We start from the raw sequence: 17,846 nt of genomic DNA, 5'->3' as shown, positions 1-17,846 counted from the left end.
TAAAATTGATAAACACAAGAAATTTAAAAAACACATAATCAAAATGTTCGAAATTCATTTGCAATTAAGGATCTATTTGTTTTGACGAATGATCCTTTATGGAAAAGGTTTTTTTCTATTTTTCGGTGTTTGATATGACCATTTTTTTTTTTTTTTTTGGTCAAATTGAAAACATTTTCGGTTGGCCGGAAAAATCTTCTTTAAGTTGTGTAAAATGGTTTTTTTTTTTTTGTAAATGATTTTTCAAGTTTGAGTTTTTCTTTTGCTCACGAACCCTCTCATGTAGTTCATTCTCAGTTGCTAGTAGCTGCCACTAGAAATCGCCTACTGTCACTAGTCATTGTTGTTGTCATTGATTTTTTGTACAAGTCAAACACTGAAAAATATTTTTTGTTTCGAAACAAATAGAGCCTAAGATTCACTTAGAAAATGAATTTTGAAGTACAATGATGCTATCAAAACTCTTGTTATGCTTGTTAATGTTGGTGTTAAATACAATTGTATTTTAAGAAGAATGTTATGCTTTGAGTTATTTGTTAATATATTTTGAAAATGATAAAATATTCTAATCGAATAAAAAACCCATAATTAATATTTTTGGGTAAAAGAAGAATTAGTGCGGGGGCAAAGTCGTCACCCGCGTAAACTCGGAAGAATCTAGGGTCATCTAGAAGAACTCCAGGCGCCCCACTATATAAAGCCCCCCAATTCGAAAATTATCTGACCTGAAACTTCTCGAACTTTCAATACCCTCCTAGAACCAGAGACACTGTCCGATTCCACTCTTTATAAACACCAGAATCCTATTTCCTTCTCACTCAAAAAATCCAAAACACAGCAAACACTTTCGTAATTACAAAAAACATTGAGAGATCTAATTCGGTGATGGATAGCCATTGGTGTTTCCCATCGCGCTACCTGCAGAAAACCGCACCTTCTCGGAAGGTGGTGTCGATCCCGGTCCAATTCGTCGGGTCGGGCGGGCGGAGTAGGTCGGACTCGGCCGTGAAGATCCAGAAGGCGTTCCGGGGGTTCCTGGTGAGGAGGAGCGTAAGGAAGATCGCGGAGATAAGGCGCGAGGTCGAGGAGATGGAGAGGAAGGTTTCGGAGGAGTCGACAGTGGAGTCGATTCGGTGCGATTCGAAGGAGAGGCTGAGGGTGAACGAGGCGCTGATGAGTTTGCTCTTCCGGTTGGACTCGGTGAGAGGCGTGGACTCGGCGGTTAGGGATTGCCGGAAGGCCGTGATCAGAAGGGCGATCATGTTGCAGGAGCTTGTGGACGCGATCGTCGCCGGCGTCGGGGAACAAACCCTAGGTTCGACCGGTGGAGGCGCTTCCGAGGCCGGTAAAGAAATTGCCGGAGCTGTTGATCAAACCCTAGAAGCTCCGAAAGTGGATGATGGAGAATTGCGAGGTAAAGCCTCTGAGACAGAAATTTCTGCTGCTGATTTAGTCGATAATTGCTGCGATGCGCATGAGAATTGGGGAAGTTTGGAGGAGTCGGAGACTCATGTTGTCGATTCCATACCTAATTCCTTTGAGTCTATGCCTAATTTTAGTGAGGCTAATGATAAACATTGTGAGAATTCGGAGAAGGTGGATTTGGGTGGAGTTGACGAAGTGGGTGTCGAAACGAAGGCGAATGGAAGTGAAGAAATTGCTGAGAGCGTGGGGATGAGTCAGAGTGAGTCTGGGTCCTCTGCGGATCCTGATAGTTTGGTTGAAGGAGTTGAAGAAAATTCAACGAAGCAAGAGGAGGAGGGAATGGAGATTGTTGGACCTGAGAGAAAAGAAGAAGTGGGTGGTGATGGGGGAAGAGAGGAGAGCAAGAAAGGCAGCGAAGTTCTGGAGAGGATGATGGAAGATAATGAGAGAATGATGGGTTTGATGACGGAGCTCTTGGAGAAGAATGAGATGCAGACTCGATTGCTGAGCTCGCTGTCTCATCGGGTGGAGCAGCTGGAGAGGGCTTTCATGTGTGAGAAGTTGAGGAGGAAGAAGAAGAAGAGGCACGCATTTGGGGCCGTAGATGGCCTAGAAAAATTGCCCGATACAAGGAAGTCCGGTAAGAGATAGCAGGCTGGCGATCTGATTGTATAGGATTCTGAAAGCTGATGACCTGAAGATGTTGTTGAGAAAATAAACATGTTGGTTTCTTTTCCTTCTTGGGATCTTCCTTTAATCCATTTGAAGTTGTGTTTGGCCAAATGCGAATCTGTTTTCTGTACAAAGATTTAAAATCGAGTTACCTTTTTCTTCTTTGTTATACTGTATGTATGTCTCTGTTTTTTACAATCCTTTTGGTACCCTTCTTGCCATTTTTTATGTATTCGCGAACTCGAAACAAAAATCATGAATTAAAACATGTTAAGATTCAAAACATGAATTCGACATGTTTTTGTTACAGAAGCTTAACTGTGATGTGATGTAATAACTCATGATATTAGATTAAAGCCTCAATTAGCTCCTCTAGCACAGAGGTCACAATCCCAGAGGTTATGAAGGCATTGAAGGGTCCATTGAACAGTTATCAGAAGCTTGTAAAAGAAATCACAAATTTCTCTATAGAATCGTATGTTTGGGATTGTGACCTCTGCGCTAGAGGGGCTTAATTTTTCACAAGTATATTTTGGCTAACTAAAAAGTTGTTCATGTGAGGCATGCCATTAGGAAAAAAGCTTTTTTGTTAAGACGGTCTTTAGAGTTGTGAGGACACAGGTTTTCACCTTAATATGTATATTGTAATGGACCGGTGTTTTTTAAACAATTTTTTAAAACTTACATTAAAAATGTTAAACGCACGTTAATTTAATAGACTTAGATAAATTTTTTACAATAAAAAAAAACAATTCTATTAAAATATAATATTAATTTCCAAAGACAATTTCTTTTAAAGCAATTTTCTTGTAATTTTTTGAGCTTGTATTTTAATTTTTACTTAACTTTGTAAGAATTATGTGATTAAAAGCGACAAATGCGATTGACCAAGTCTGTTGATGACTCACTTTCTCAACAAAAAAAAACAAAGGGTCTGTTGACTCATATAGTTTATTAATCTTAAACAAAAAAAAAATGAAAAATAATTTTTTTTCATTTACGAACACATGTAATCGTCTATGATTGATTATTAATTAATCTTCTGTAATCGCTTGGAATTGATGAATTTAGAAGATCGCCGTAGTTTTTTTTTTTCTTCATAATTAAGCGTAACTAATGCTAGACCAACCAATTAGTATACAATTCTTTTGCAGTCTGATTGAAGCCATTAAAAAAGATTTAACAACTTTGACTCACCTGCTTATACTTGAGCAATCTCAAATTAAATGTGTCAGTAAGTTGTTGTAAAAGGGAAAAATTACACTTATCTTTTCAATTTACCACTCCATTTATCATGTTTTTTAACATTTCAATTTAATTAATGTGTTCTACTAATCTTCTTTTGATATTGCAATGCCCGTGTTGCCTTAAAAAGATAAAAATACTCATAAAAACCTCAAAAAAGTAGAAAATTATTAAAGACTTTAGTTTGTAGGATGAAAGGGGAAGTGCAACCCTAATAGTAAATTGTTGAGTACATTAACCAACTTAAAAATTTAAGAGGACAATAAATAAATAAAAAATGGTAGATTGGGAGAGATAAATGTAATTTACCCGTATAAAAGAGCTGTAAAAAAAGTATTAGATCTAACATTATTCATTAAATCATAGAATTCAAGGATACAACGCTAATGAACTCAAATATCAACCTCTTGAAAATGAGTTATATATATATTTTGGCATAAAAAAATGAGTTACAATTTGCTTCATGAAAAAAATAATAATAATAAAATAAAAATCCAATAGTGTTTTTCCTTAATGTTCTCCTCCGGCCCACAATTATTATTTTTATTTAAAAAAAAAAAAGATAAAAAAAACAAGTAACTACTTCTTATCCAGTATAAATTGAAAAAAATAAAATAAAATAATTCTATATTTCTCGATAAGCAACCTGGTGAAATCATATGACTTGATTAGTTGATTTGGCTGTTCTGACCACCACCCAAACCCTCCCTCACCCTTTTCCTCTGTCTCGCTATCTCTCCCTCGCTCGCTCTCTCGCTCTCTCTCTGCGCAAGTGCTCTCAACAAACTGTTTCCGAAACCCTAGATTTCCCGAGACTCCAAAATCCCCAATCCCTCTCTCTGTCTCTCTCTCTCTCGCTCACTTCCTTGGCTTTGTGTCTTCGGAGCTCCAATCCACAGTGTGTGTATGTGTGTTTGTGTAGGTTGATTAGATCTTCGCTCTCCCTTTCTCCCTCGCTCGCTCGCTCGCTCAAGTTCGTCACCTTTTGACTATTCAATGGCGGAAGGCAAGCTCGATCTGCCGGACGATCTCCTCGTACCCAAGCCGTCCGATCATTCCTGGACCTCCAAAGGTACTCCTCGCTCTTCCACTCTACTTCTTCATTTCTTTTTTCTCATTCCATTTATTTTATTTTCTCTGTTCTTACATCGGGTTTTCGATTTGTTTAGCCGATTTCAGAATAAAAAACAAAATAAAATTTTGTGTAGCTGATGGATTTGATAGATTCCGATTCGGTACGAGGTTAGGGGGTATTGATCTGGAGCGTCCTACTTGTGATGGACCAGTTCATTTCTGTTTTTGAACAATCAACGTCGTCAATTAGGGTTCCGAGCCAACGTATTGGTCATGCTTCAGATCAAAGTCTTTTTGTTAATTGGTTTTAGAATTTATTTATCGGTGATTGTTTGATTGATTTGCGATTTTCTAACTTGTTACTGGATGATTTATGGGGAAATTAAGAGTTTCCAGATATTACGGTCTTTAGGTTTCGATTAGTTTGTTGTAATTATACGTCGGTTCCAGTTGCTTCTCTTTTATTTCCTCTTCTTTCTTTTTCATTTTTCGTTCCAGTATTTTGTTTTAAAACTATTAAGGTTTTATATGACAATAAGGTTGTTCTGATTTTTCGATAAAGATAGGCCTCTTCGTTTCACTTGATGAGTGGATGGGAATGACATTGGTATTATGCTCATGATTTGTTGGTGTGTGGTGATGGCTAATTTAGGAACTTTGTTGTTGATATAGCTCAAGTCTTTCATATTTTAGAACTATTAAGATTCTGGTTCAGTGCTTGGAGTATTCTTTCGGTGCAATTCAGATCCTTTATCTATCAGGAAACAATGTTTTTCTTCTAACTCTCTCTTTTACTCTCCCTCAATATCTTTTTTTGGGGGTGCTCCAGGAGGGTTGGATTGCTTTTATGATGGATTATTTTTTGTTACCAGTTGCGCCTTGCAATTGAAAGCTAAACATATATTTCTGTGTTTTCTTCTGTGTTCATGCTATGCCAGTGGAAGCTTCTGGAGGGAATGAGGAGGAAAAGGGGCTTATGGGGTTACTTGATGAGTCAAAAGGTGGTGTTCCATTGTTAGATTCGTTTGTTTCCAAAATAATGAGCTATTGGTTCCTATCTGTGTTACTTGCTATCATTTTGTCTCCTGGTTCTATTCTGATGTGAATTTTCATTATTTCAGATCAAGCGGCATCAGAAAGCAGCATACCTCTGTCTCCTCAATGGCTTTATGCCAAACCAACTGAGCCAAAGATGGTATAATCTAGCCCTCCAGGAAACATGGTTCTATTTGTTTTTCCTTTTTTTTTGGTGGTAAAGTAATGTATATGCACTAAGTTATTGTTTTGAATTTATATTGGAGGTGGTAATTTTACATCTTTTACTGTATCAAAACATATTTTTTTAAGTAATTGGAATTGTCCAGTTGGTATCATGACTACAAACTTGTCACCATCTTACGCATTTTCTATTTTGAATTTAAAAGGTTCTTAGAAATTGCTTGATGATTTTCTCTTTCAGATTTCTGTTAGTAGTGAAATTTTTTCTTGTTTGGTAACCCCCCTTTTTTATGGTACTAGATTCTGTTGTAGTTTTGTTGTGAAGTGATATAGGTATATAGTATATATGCATGTGTACCTTATTGCCTGAATTGTATAAGGTTAAAGGACAGTAGTACTCTGTGGTGTATATATGCCTTGCCTTCAGGTCCCGGCTAAATATTACTTTGTCTGCTGGGCATTAGAATAGATTTGATTTTATGGCCATTGTAAAATTCTCAAATTTTAGTGACGTTTTCAGGTCTGGCGTACACATCTCAGAGCACATTCTTGGCTGTGGATTCCCTTTTGTATATCATATTTCAATTTCAAGTAACAGGAGAACAATTAGAAAATAAGTGCAAATAGATTTTGCTCGTTTTGTCTTGATCTGCTATAGAGGAAGAAGTGATAGGCTAAATATTTTTTATTGTAAGTACTACACTGTTACCAACTAGATTTAGTATTGTAATTTTACTCATTTTTATTTGTGAGAAAGTGAGAGGCACACTGATTGAGGATAAAATGAGGAGCCGTTTGAGATTGTTCTGACAAGTGCTTCAGAGGCCAACCAATGCACCGGTATTAGACGGTGACTGTATTAATGTGAAAGGGGCAAGAAATGGAGGCAAAAAATGAAGTGGGTAGAAGTTATGAGGAAGAGCATGATTATGCAAGAGGTAAATGGGGACATAACTCTAGATAAGGTTGATTGGCGCTAAAGAATCCATGTAGCCGATTAGTTGGGATTAGGGTTTAGTTGACTTGAGCGTTGACTTTCAGGAAAAAAAAGATGGCACGCTTGGATCTTTCCTGTGTTAAAACGCAGACCCTTATTTTGGTATTCTAGCAAGGTGCTTAGCCCCCTTAAGTTAGTACCATAACTTCAATTCTTCATCCCTTATTTTCCTCTATGGGGGGGACCACCGGATACAGGGTGCCAGATGTCTATGCCTTCTTTGAAATTGCTTCATGCTCATGTACCACAGCTTTCCAATACAATGCCCATTGTAAGAAATGGAGTTTATGATAAGTGTTTATAAAGTAACAAAATAATTGAGTTTTAGGTCATATGCGGTTTTGTTCACCCATCAGTCCTGTTCATGTATTTTAGATTAATTTTTGTGATTCAATGTTGGAATGTTTTGTGTTTGATCATCATCCTCACACAAATGATCTCAGTTATTATTATTATTGATTTTTTAGTATTTTTAACTTATAACCATATGGCCAGATTTGTATGTGTTTCACAAAGATTTTGCTGTCATTTGACATTCTGTCATTATGGGTACCTTATTTAATGTTTATTTCATTATGACAGGATATGCGTGCTCCAACTTCTGGGTCTCTTGGAAACTCTACCGATCCTAATCAGAAAGAGGGTTGGCGTTTGGATGGATCTGAGGACAGAAAAGATTGGAGGAGGACTGCCACAGACAGTGATAGTAGCCGTCGCTGGCGTGAAGAGGAAAGAGAAACTGGCTTACTTGGTGGCAGAAGAGATCGCAGGAAGGCAGAACGCCGTGTTGACAATCTCTCTATCAGAGAAACAAGTGAGAGTAGAGCATTGCCTGCCTCTGATCGGTGGCATGATGGTCGTAATTCTGGACATGAAACACGGCGTGATAGCAAATGGTCATCTAGATGGGGCCCTGAAGACAAAGATAAGGACTCCCGAACTGAGAAGAGGACAGATCTGGAGAAGGATGATGCTCACAGTGACAATCAATCTTTTGTAAGCAGTAACCGTTCAGCTTCCGAGCGTGACTCAGATTCTCGCGATAAATGGAGGCCACGCCATAGAATGGAGGTTCATTCTGGTGGTACAAATGCCTACCGTGCTGCACCTGGATTTGGACTTGAGAGAGGACGGGTGGAGGGTTCAAACTTGGGATTTACCCTTGGACGAGGAAGGCCAACTGTCGTTGGGAGAGGTTTATCTGCAGGCCTCATTGGTGCTGCTCATTCTGACAAAGGTGAAAGTGTTCCTGGAAGACCTAGCCGCCCTGTTGATTATTTTTGCTACCCAAGGGGAAAGCTTCTTGACATATATCGGATGCAGAAGCTTGGTCCATCATCTACTACCATGCCAGATGAGATGGAGGAATCACCCTCCATTACTCAAGTTGGCTTCATTGAGCCATTGGCTTTTGTTGCTCCTGATGCTGAAGAGAAGGTAATTAATGGGATTCCTGTAATTTTTCACTTTTCTGTAATAATAAGTTCTTATTCTTTACTGGTTTTTTTACTTATCAAAAAAAAAAAAGTTCTTATTCCTTGTAATTCACTAAAAAATCTTTTATGTTCCGCAATTGGGCCCTATGATGCTTACAGGCCATCCTTGGCGATATATTGAGGGGTAAGATCACAAGTAGTGGGATGGTGTACAGTTCGTATAGAAAGGGGAGATCAACTGAAAATGTTACAGGTACTTTCAACACAATTGCTGTTAACTTCTATTATGTACTTATAATAAAAAAAAAAAATTAAATAAATAAAAACTTCTATTATGTACTTATCCTTGGTCTGAATATTTCTGAATGTTCCTTGACTAGGTGTTGAAGACTTCGACTCCACTGAACAAAGTCAGGGTATGTTACCTTCAAGTCTCAATGAAGGGTCTGTTGATGCCTCACAGGAAGCTGCAGCTGATGATGCATATCAAGCTGATGATGGTGGTGCCTTGTTGAAATATGGTTCACATAGGAATATGGTAGATGGTGAGTAACCGTTTACTTAGCTCTTGAAACTTATCCTTTGAACCATATGTTTACAACTTTACTAGTTAGAGCATGTTTAGGATTGTGTTTGAGAAATAGAGCTTTTAAGTCAAAAACCGCTATTTGGCAAAAGCTTCATTTTTTAGCTTTTGCCAAAAGTGTGTTTTGGCCATTTTTATGCTTTTTGGACCCTTAAAAACGCTTTCAATTTTTTTTAACTAAACGGGTACTTTTTTCTTTAAACAGACTTTTTGAGTGTTAAATACATGTTTAGGCCCCTCAAACGCACACCCAAATTGGCCCTTAATTCTATATTTGAAAGGTTCTGAATGTACTTTATTTACAGAATTATATGTTAAAGAAGCAGAATATAAAGTTACTGGAGCAATTCATGGGTTGGAAGATGGATTGGCAGCAACAGTTTCAGAAAGTAATGGTGTATGTGGTGCCATAGAGATTGATGGTGATCAGCATGGTGCTTCTCAGATCAATATTGGTGAAAAGTGGCAGATGGCGGATGCTGATTTTACCAAGCATGCTCAGTTTGATGCCATTGAGTTTCCCACTTCATTTGACATCAGATCCAAGCTTCCTGATGATTCAAGTTCTCTCTTTGTTTTGCCCTCTCCTGAGCAGAATCAAAGTAGCAACACTGAGGCAAATGGATTAGAAAGGGTAGCCCCGCCTGAGGAGTTGAGTTTGTGCTACATTGACCCTCAAGGGGTGATCCAGGGACCATTTGTTGGGGCTGACATCATTTTGTGGCTTGAACAAGGGTTTTTTGGGACAGACTTGCTAGTCCGCTTTGCAGATGCTCCTGAAGGGACGCCTTTCCAGGAATTGGGTAAGATCATGCCTTATCTGAAAGCCAATGATGGATATGCCAATAGCAGTGAACCAAACTCTAAGCTAGAACACTTCGAACAGTTGGACGATAGTTTACCTGCTTCTGCTTCTGTTTTGAAAAGTAATTCATCTGCCGTAAATGACCTGGGCCAGCCATTGCCCGAGTTTAATAGCCTTTCAGTTCAGCATGTTCAGCCAAGAGTATCTGAGCCTGAGGTTTCATTGCAACTGCCACATTCCGAGGGTCAAAGCTTTCATAAGTTTGTTACTCAAGACGAAGGTTTGTTTTCTATTATTAATGTTTCTGGTGATTTTTTTCCTTTCAGTAGATTCTCCTTATATCTTTTTTTTTTTTTTTTTTTTTTTTTTTTTTACAGAAATTGTGTTTGCAGGTCTTCCTGGAAACACAGGTTATTCTATTGCAAAAACTACTGGGAGCAGTCGCCATTCATCTGAAAATTCTGTCAGCCATCCTTCTCTTCCAAATGAATTGACAGAAACTGGTGTACCAAATACTAATGATAATAAGTTGCACCCCTTTGGCTTGCTCTGGTCTGAGCTTGAAGGTCCTACAAAACATTCAAAGCCGTCCATTCCGTCCAGCACTGGAAGGGCTGCTCCATTTGGTGTGATGGCTGATCCATCTCTTGCTGCAGAGACATGGCCTGATGTCTATAGAAAGAATACACTTACTGAACCCAACATGTATCAAGATGCCATGGCTGCTCATCATTTGTCACGCATGGAACAGGAGTCGAACCATTTTGATTTAGCAGAGCACCGTATGGCACAGCAATTTCAGCAGCAGCAACTCCAACAACGAAATCTGTTGTCTCATGCACACATAAATGAATCAGTTTTAGACCATGTTCCTACTCAGAATCTTATGCACCACCAGCAGTTGGCCAATCGATCTGCACCGGATCTGGATCATCTTTTGACACTTCAGCTGCAACAGCAGCGGCAGATTCAGCTCCAACAACATCATCAATTGCAGCAACAACAGTTTCATCAACAGCAAAAGCTTTTGCAGGAGCAACAGCAATCTCAAGTCCGGCAGGTGCTTCTTGAGCAATTGTTACGTAATCAAATGCATGATCCTGGCCTTGGGCAGTCACATATTGATCCTATCAGAACCAAAAGTGTCCTTGATCAGGTTTTATTAGAGCGGCACCTTTTACACGAAATGCAGCAACAGTCACACCATCCTTCAAGGCATGTTGATCCATCTTTAGAGCAGCTTATTCAAGCAAAATTCAGTCACATGCCACAACAAGATCATCAGAGAGATTTATTTGAGCTTCTATCACGTTCACAGCATGGACAGATGCAGTCATTGGAACAACAGCTTCTTCAACAAGACCAGCTGCAGGCCAGACAGTTAATGGGATTGAGGCAGCGGACTGGTATTGAAGGAGATAGGCATATTGGTTCCAAATGGCCAACTGATGAATCTGATCAGTTTCTCAGGACTCTTGCTGGTTCTCACCGAGCTCACTCTTCAGGTTTTGGCCCATTGGATGTTTATCAGCGACAACAGAGGCCACCACCACATGAAGAGCAGCTGAGTCACCTTGAGCGGAATGTTTCATTGCAGGATCGGCTTCGGCAAGGGCTTTATGACCCTGGCTCAATGCCATTTGAGCGGTCAATGTCGTTGCCTCCTGGTGCTCCAGGGATGAATCCGGATGTTCTAGCTATGGCTCGTGCTCATGGTTTAGATATGCAGGAACCAAATGCACGTATGCAATCTGCTGGTGGTCAAGTGGGTGCATTTTCATCCAGCATCCACCCGCATAATCCTCACCATCTTTTGGTCCCCAATCAATTTCATGCTTCAGAATTGGATGCAATAGAGGGCCGCTGGCCTGAGAACAATGAGCAACTAGAGAATGACTGGATTGAGTCTCGGATTCAACAACGGCATATCAATGCTGAGCGTCAGAAAAGGGAGTCAGAAGTTAAAATGACTTCTAAAGATCCGACTTTATGGATGTCAGATGGGTTCAATGATGAAAAGTCAAAACAATTGTTGATGGAGTTGCTCCATCAAAAATCAGGCCATCAATCTATCGAGCCATTAGATGCAGGCAAGGAAACAAGGGCAGCAGCTGGCCTATATTCTGGGTCAAGCTCCTCAGACCACCCATTCAATCTTTGTCTAGACCGAGAAGCAGGTCTGAATAACTCATTTGCAGTGGGGTCTTATGGTTCTAATTCATGTGAACCACTGCAGGATGAGTGGGCAAGCGGTGAAATAATGCCATTTAGATCTGATTCGGGGGCATTGATTGAGGGAGAGTCGCGATTGGCAGGCATCAATGAGACTGGTCAGGCAATTTACACAAACTCTAGCATGATTGGCAAGTCATCTATGAGTAATGAGTTCTCAGAGGCCGACGGGAGGAAGCATGGGGCCAAAAGTGTTGGTATGATGAAGGGTCCAGCTTTTGAGATTCAAGATGGCAGGGGTGAGCAAGCTGGGTTGGCTGCTCTAGATCGTGGGGAGATTTCAATTAATGCTCTTAACAGGCAATCATCAATTGGTACTGCAAGTAGTTGTTATCTCTTAATTGTTTTTTTTTTTTTTGGAAGCTGCTGCATTATGTTCATATTAGAAGAGTGATAATGCCTTCTTCTGTTTTCCCTGAATTTGCTCTCAGGTGGGAAAACCGGCTTCTACAATGAAAACATTGGACATTGTAATTCATTTGTGGAGGAGGTCTCCAAGGAGCGGTAATTGTGTTTATACTTTTATAAGTTTGATATTTATTGAAGAAAAAACCCCGGTAGCTCTATTCCACCGGAGCTGTTCTAAACCTGTATATAATATATATAGCCTTGGAGAAAGCCATTAAAAGTTGGCTTTTCTAATTATTCATTTCTTTGTTTGGCCTTCTCTAGGGTTCCTGTTCCATCCAAAGTGCAAGAGAATATTTTGCTGAGACGTCCTCCTGTCTCTCATACTTCATCATCACAGGAAGGATTATCTGAGCTGCTCTCAGATCCAGTTATGAGAGGGAAAACTTCGAGTGGTGCTTCTGAAGGTATGGACTTTTCAAAATCCTCTTTTCTGCTCGGATGTGATGTAGTTTTTTCAATGATCCAGATTTGATTCCACTTTCTTTTTATAGAGAACTTGAAATTAAATTTGGACCGAATAAAAAACTGCAGCACATTACATCACTCAAGTTAAATCCTTTCTGCACAAAGTAGTTAATTATATATCTCTAAATCTTCAGGGGGAAGGCGAGACCCAGGGGTGAATTTATTAAACCAAAACTCAGACGCCATGGCAGCCGGCAAGAAAGACATGCGTTTTCGGCGTGCTTCATCTTGCGGTGATGCTGACGTTTCAGAGGCATCATTTATAGATATGCTGAAGAGTAATGCAAAAAAGACTGCACCGGCAGATGCTCACTCGGCAGGATTTTCAGAGACAACAGATGGAACGCAAGGTGGACGAGGTGGCAAAAAGAAGGGGAAAAAAGGGAGGCAAATTGATCCTGCGCTTCTTGGTTTCAAAGTCACCAGCAATCGCATCATGATGGGTGAAATTCAACGCATAGATGATTAGGCCCTTTCGATTTTGTATTTTCTTTTTCTAAATTGTGTTCATTTTTAAAAAGTTGTATAGGTTCAAAAGCCCTTGGTATGAAGCAAGTATCTGCCAATGAGAATTCTTTCATTCTTACAGTGTGCAGTGTAGTGACAGGGTATAGTTTTGTACAGACTAGCAAGGTTTATAATGAAAATATTTGGTTCTATTAATTTCTTTTCATTTTTTCAGAAAAGCGTGTAGTCGCAGTTGGTTTTCACACTAATATCTTCAGAAATGGGTCTTACTCTTACCTCTTGAGGCTTAAAGGGTGGATGCCCTTACCAACTTTTTAGCATGTTGTAAAGAGTTGTAGGTAGCATATCATATCATATGGTTCGTGGCTGAGTGGTTTACCCATGTGCCTCTCTCGTACTTAACAATATTAGGCTCGTGTCAAATATTTAGCTGAGAAGCAAACGTCATCCACAAGGGCATTTAAATGGAGGCTCATATGAAATTATGCTGTAAAATATTTTACGATTTATTGTTGGAATTACATGACCAAGAGGAGTGAAGATTTCCATCTTCTCGGTACAATAACAATTTGTCAATACTCCACGCAAACATTTTAAGTTGATAACATTGCTTAGGACTGAAGCCATTGGCCTTGGAAGAGTTGCATGATCGTTTTACCCATGATCAACTCCAACTCAGACGATGATAAGGGAACTTGATTGGCAAGAACAGCCGCTGCTTCTTTTGCTCCCTTATAACCGCATTCAGGAACAACATACGGGAAGTCGCTGCATTCAAAACCAAGGACACTTTTTTCAAAACATTAACAACAATTCAAAACAGACACACTCTTCGAATGTGGACCCTACAAAACAATACTTCTCACCTTTATATCGCATCAAAACACTTTTCCCTCATTTGATGTTTCTAATTTTTTTTTTTTTGTTTTTCCGGCCTCTATGTTATATATGATACATTGTCTATAGACTGGAGTAAAGAAAAGATAGAGCTACCTGCCCCACACCACACGGTTAGCACCAAAGCTGGAGACAATCTGGGACAAGAGCTGGGATAAATCCTGATATGGAAATGGCATTCTTGACACCCTGAAGAATGCGCTGAGTTTTACATAAACCTGCCAAAGTAATATTCATATCATGCATGAGTGTTAGATATCAACTGAATGACTGCTAACGATTGCTTAGCAACAGAGAAAAGAAGAAGAAGAAGAAGAAGAACGCCGATGAACAAGATCAGTACTTTTTCTCAGGCATTTGTTAAGAGGGCACAGAGGCCGCCTATGTAATTTGAATTAATAGTTTACGCTCTAACAAACTTGTTTCTTATATCCTTTTAGATTATAGTAACCTCAGGAACCCTCTCTGTCCAGCGAAAAACTTAAGGTGCCTTGAGTAAAGTTCTAGACATAGTATACAAATTATACAAAGGTCAATCACTTCTTTCAATCTCAAGGTTTCTAGCAAAAGAAAGTCAAAATATAATGCTCTCCAACAATATCATATCCTAGTTGAAGTACGATTAGCCTTGGCAATCTCAAGATGGTAGCTGTAGTTAGGAAGCAAACAAGTGCATATATGCCATTTAAAGGTACTCTGAACACGTTACCTGTGGGAATCTAGATAGCTTAAGAAGCTCAGAAAAGGCCAGCCTTTCATCATCATTTCTGCAAATTGACATGTGAAAGGCAAGAAACTTAACATGGTCTTCTATCTAGCTTGAAAATCTTTTTCTAATAGAGTCAAATTACAATAGAGCTCACGTTGGTGGTTTGCAGAATGCGAAATGATCGAGGAAAACAATTGTAGATGGAAATTCTGTGCACAGTTTCTCAATCTCCGAAACATGTGGACTGAGACCCTGAAATATCCATCTGATTAAATACATTATCATCTTTTTTTTTGATAAGTAATAAGAAGTTTTATTAAAGAAAGAGAAAAGCGAGAAGCGCCCCTAATTACACACGAAGTATACAAAGGGGGCCAAAGCGAACCCAAAGCAAAACCCCAGCACACCCACCCAAAAAAACCAAACAACCACCCAAAAACCCTCAAACAAACACACCAACGCAAAGCCCACTAACCAAACCCCCTCATCCCTTCACAAAAGACTATGACACTATAATCCTGCCCTTCCTTCTCCTGGACGACGCACTAGCATTGCCATAGTTAACAGAGCTTTCTAAATTAAACAGCTCTCGTTTGCTTTTATTCCTAGGCCTTTTTCCTTTAGCCCTAGGCCGGGCGACGTCCATAACCTGAAGAAAATCCGCTGAATATGGATCCTCCTCTTCACCGCAACCCAACCCCCAATCAAGGGGATCGGGGGGCAGCTCCCCAAACTTGAAGGCTTCATCCAAGACTGAAGAGTTGTCACCCACTACTTCATCATCCTTAATAGCCACATGCGATGAAGACTGAGACTCCCTTATCTCTTTCGGACTTGGGTTAAGAAACCCTCGCCGTAGATAGCCCCTCATTGGATTAGAGTTCTTAGAATCAGGCTTTCTTATAGAAACCTCCTCAGCCTTGGATGAAGCCTGAGCAACAAACCCTGCAACTGGTTGGTAATGTATCTGCGGAGCACTAAAAGATTCCACCGCCTCAAGAAGGAGAGAATCATTCACCCGAATTCCTCTTTCTTTCTTAGCTCTCCGATAGTATCTCAATATTTGCTTATATATAGGAACCCCACTGCCCAGAGACATGCGTAACCTCTCTCCCAAAGCTAACGCCCCTGCAGAATTTGCATCATGATTTTCCGGCAGACCCATCTGCCCAGATGATAGTGTAGAAGAGGGCGGGACCGAGACACGTCCTCCTAAAAACCTCTCAATTTCTTTCTTCATAGACGCCAAATTCTGTTCCTCCTCAGGGGACAACACCTCACGAGCTTCCTTGCTTGCCTGACGAAAAGACACCTCCAAGTCCTTCAGTATTGCCATATGCGTGACATCGTCCTTAACCACTTCTCGAAAAGACGCAATCAGCCATTTTTGTGATTTGTTCAGACCAGAATCAACAATGGCATCAGAGGTGAGTGTCGGCGAGGAAAGAGGGACAGAAACCTCCTCAGCCTCAGCCACTATCACACCTGCGGAAGAATCAGCAGACGAGGAAAGGGCTGAGGTAAGAGGGACAGAAGGAGGGTCACCGGCATGGGCTGGCTGGAAGCCGGCATGAACAGGAGACACTCGCTTAAAATCCGAGGCTCTGTCCCCCCGCTTAGCTATCGCAGCCCCTGTCTCCCTGTGAGACAGATAATCATCACTGCCCAGAGCTATGTCTTGCACTGACAACCCAGGAGCCTCAGCAGATGAAGGAATCACCGGAGATGTCACCGGCGAGGCCGACCCAGAAACCGCCGACAAAGCAAACCCAGAACCTGCCGACGAAGCAAACCCAATACCCTCCGACGAAGAACCCAAACTCGACATCACATGAGCCGCCGCACCCGCGGGAACCACTGCGTTAGAGACCACAGAAGTCGCCGGAAAAGACCCCGGATTGAACATCGGCGAGGCAGAAACGAGCGGCGACGACGACTGCTCCGATAGGGCAGACCCAAGACCCGCACGAATCCCAGAAGCAGACTTGCGTCCAGCTCTCCGCCTAAACCCAACAATAAGTTTAGGCTTCAGGCCCGTCCTAAAGCAAGCCCGGTCCAGAACAGGCCCAGGCTTCGCAAGAAGCTTCTTCCAACGACCAGGACCCCAAGAGCCTTCAAACCAAGAATTGGGCTTAAAGCCCAGTCCGATAGAGAAGACCCGAATCACATCAGCCCTAAGATTATTCAGATACGCCTTCAACGAGCGCACAACCCTAATCAACTTCGTCGCTAGATCGCCGCCACCACCCTTAACCAACTCAGGACAGCCCACCATCGGAAACTGAGCACCAACCGGCTTCACATCACCAGAATCCTCGGACAGCACCGCCGCATAGGACCGATTCGAAATAGCATTCGGTATACCCCCTAGACCCTTCGTCTTCGCTGCGAGAGACACCAAAAATTTTCGTAGTTCATCCACAAAGCAGCGCCAACCCCAACCTTCACGGCCCTCAGGGAGCCAAATCACCCCTTTCCGAACACCATCAGCAAAGACCCCGGCCACTAAGAACCGACCGGCCTTATTGCAGCCCTTATGGATCTTCAAAATCATCTCATCCTCCCGAAATGATTTGGCGAAGAACTCCGACCCTTGAGATTTTAGCGCCTCCGCCACCATGTCCGCCAGCCAATCGGAACATCGGAGGCTCAGAGAAAAAGAGCCAGAGAACCCTTTTCTCTTTTCTTCCAAGCGCAACTCAGGCTTGCCCGCTTTCGCCAAAAAAGAGAACGATTTAGCTTCCACAACAAATCTTCGCTCCATCCTGTCCATGGCAAACGCATCCCACGATCCCGAACCTAGGTCTAGCGGAAACGCGCCTGCACGCGCCTCCGCTAGAGAGGAAATAGAGAAAACTAGGAGAATTCTAGAGTGAGAGTCTCTCGTCTAGAAAGATGATTCCCCAAGTCCATCACAATGTTCAAGACAATATAGAAAGGGTTATCCAAGTTGTTTAAAATCAAGCTCAGTTCTAATACAAGTTTTTATTTTTTTAACAATTGAGTCAAGCTCAAGCTCTGCTTTGAGGCTTTACCCATAAATAAGTGAAATACAAACATTCTAATATGTTCATGTAAAGAGGCTCCACTTATACACATTATAGGTATAGGCTTGAATTTGGCAATTTTAGTTCACGCCTTTTGTTTTAGAGATAATTGTGAGCTGAAATAGTGTTAATACATGCCAAGGAAGCAAAAAGAAGTTT

At 40.9% G+C, this 17,846-nt stretch overlaps 3 protein-coding genes across 6 annotated transcripts in view; 2 read left to right on the top strand and 1 right to left on the bottom strand.

The window, feature by feature from the left end:
* The first annotated feature begins 885 nt into the window (after positions 1-885).
* LOC132178491 (uncharacterized) lies at positions 886-2,076 on the top strand. The gene has a single exon (XM_059590919.1). The coding sequence runs from the start codon at positions 886-888 to the stop codon at positions 2,074-2,076; it is 1,191 nt and encodes a 396-aa protein (XP_059446902.1).
* Positions 2,077-4,019: 1,943 nt separating this feature from the next.
* Positions 4,020-13,233, top strand: LOC132177174 (protein ESSENTIAL FOR POTEXVIRUS ACCUMULATION 1-like). Of its 3 annotated transcripts, none has more exons than XM_059589416.1 (11): positions 4,020-4,414; positions 5,355-5,417; positions 5,538-5,611; positions 7,214-8,068; positions 8,227-8,320; positions 8,448-8,612; positions 8,974-9,738; positions 9,836-12,004; positions 12,122-12,194; positions 12,363-12,505; positions 12,701-13,233. In XM_059589416.1, the coding sequence occupies exons 1-11, from the start codon at positions 4,339-4,341 to the stop codon at positions 13,033-13,035; spliced, it is 4,812 nt and encodes a 1,603-aa protein (XP_059445399.1). In that variant the 5' UTR covers positions 4,020-4,338; the 3' UTR covers positions 13,036-13,233. The 3 variants fall into 3 exon arrangements, with proteins under 3 accessions (XP_059445399.1, XP_059445400.1, XP_059445398.1); XM_059589417.1 differs by having other exon boundaries at positions 8,959-9,738; positions 9,851-12,004; XM_059589415.1 differs by having other exon boundaries at positions 8,959-9,738.
* A 283-nt stretch (positions 13,234-13,516) lies between these two features.
* LOC132177506 (uncharacterized) overlaps positions 13,517-17,846 on the bottom strand; it is a 7,106-nt gene continuing 2,776 nt past the window's right edge. The window contains exons 7-10 of one of the 2 annotated variants that reach the window (XM_059589858.1): positions 14,795-14,892; positions 14,641-14,698; positions 14,028-14,149; positions 13,517-13,802 (exon numbers count right to left, since the gene is read on the bottom strand). In XM_059589858.1, the coding sequence (XP_059445841.1) occupies positions 13,646-13,802; positions 14,028-14,149; positions 14,641-14,698; positions 14,795-14,892 (435 nt within the window). In that variant the 3' untranslated portion in view covers positions 13,517-13,645. The remainder of the gene's footprint in view (positions 13,803-14,027; positions 14,150-14,640; positions 14,699-14,794; positions 14,893-17,846) is intronic. The other variant, XM_059589859.1, reaches the window with a different exon arrangement.

The sequence above is a fragment of the Corylus avellana genome, chromosome ca4 (assembly GCF_901000735.1).
Source record: "Corylus avellana chromosome ca4, CavTom2PMs-1.0".
Classification (NCBI taxonomy): domain Eukaryota; kingdom Viridiplantae; phylum Streptophyta; class Magnoliopsida; order Fagales; family Betulaceae; genus Corylus; species Corylus avellana.
This window is presented reverse-complemented; position numbering and strand designations above follow the sequence as displayed.

Excerpts from the sequence above, each read along its gene's own strand:
- LOC132178491 (XM_059590919.1), top strand. The coding sequence starts at position 886 with ATGGATAGCCATTGGTGTTTCCCATCGCGCTACCTGCAGAAAACCGCA.
- LOC132177174 (XM_059589415.1), top strand. The coding sequence starts at position 4,339 with ATGGCGGAAGGCAAGCTCGATCTGCCGGACGATCTCCTCGTACCCAAG. Across the intron at positions 8,321-8,447 it reads ATCAACTGAAAATGTTACAG|GTGTTGAAGACTTCGACTCC; the intron begins GTACTTTCAACA and ends TTCCTTGACTAG. Across the intron at positions 8,613-8,958 it reads ACATAGGAATATGGTAGATG|AATTATATGTTAAAGAAGCA; the intron begins GTGAGTAACCGT and ends CTTTATTTACAG.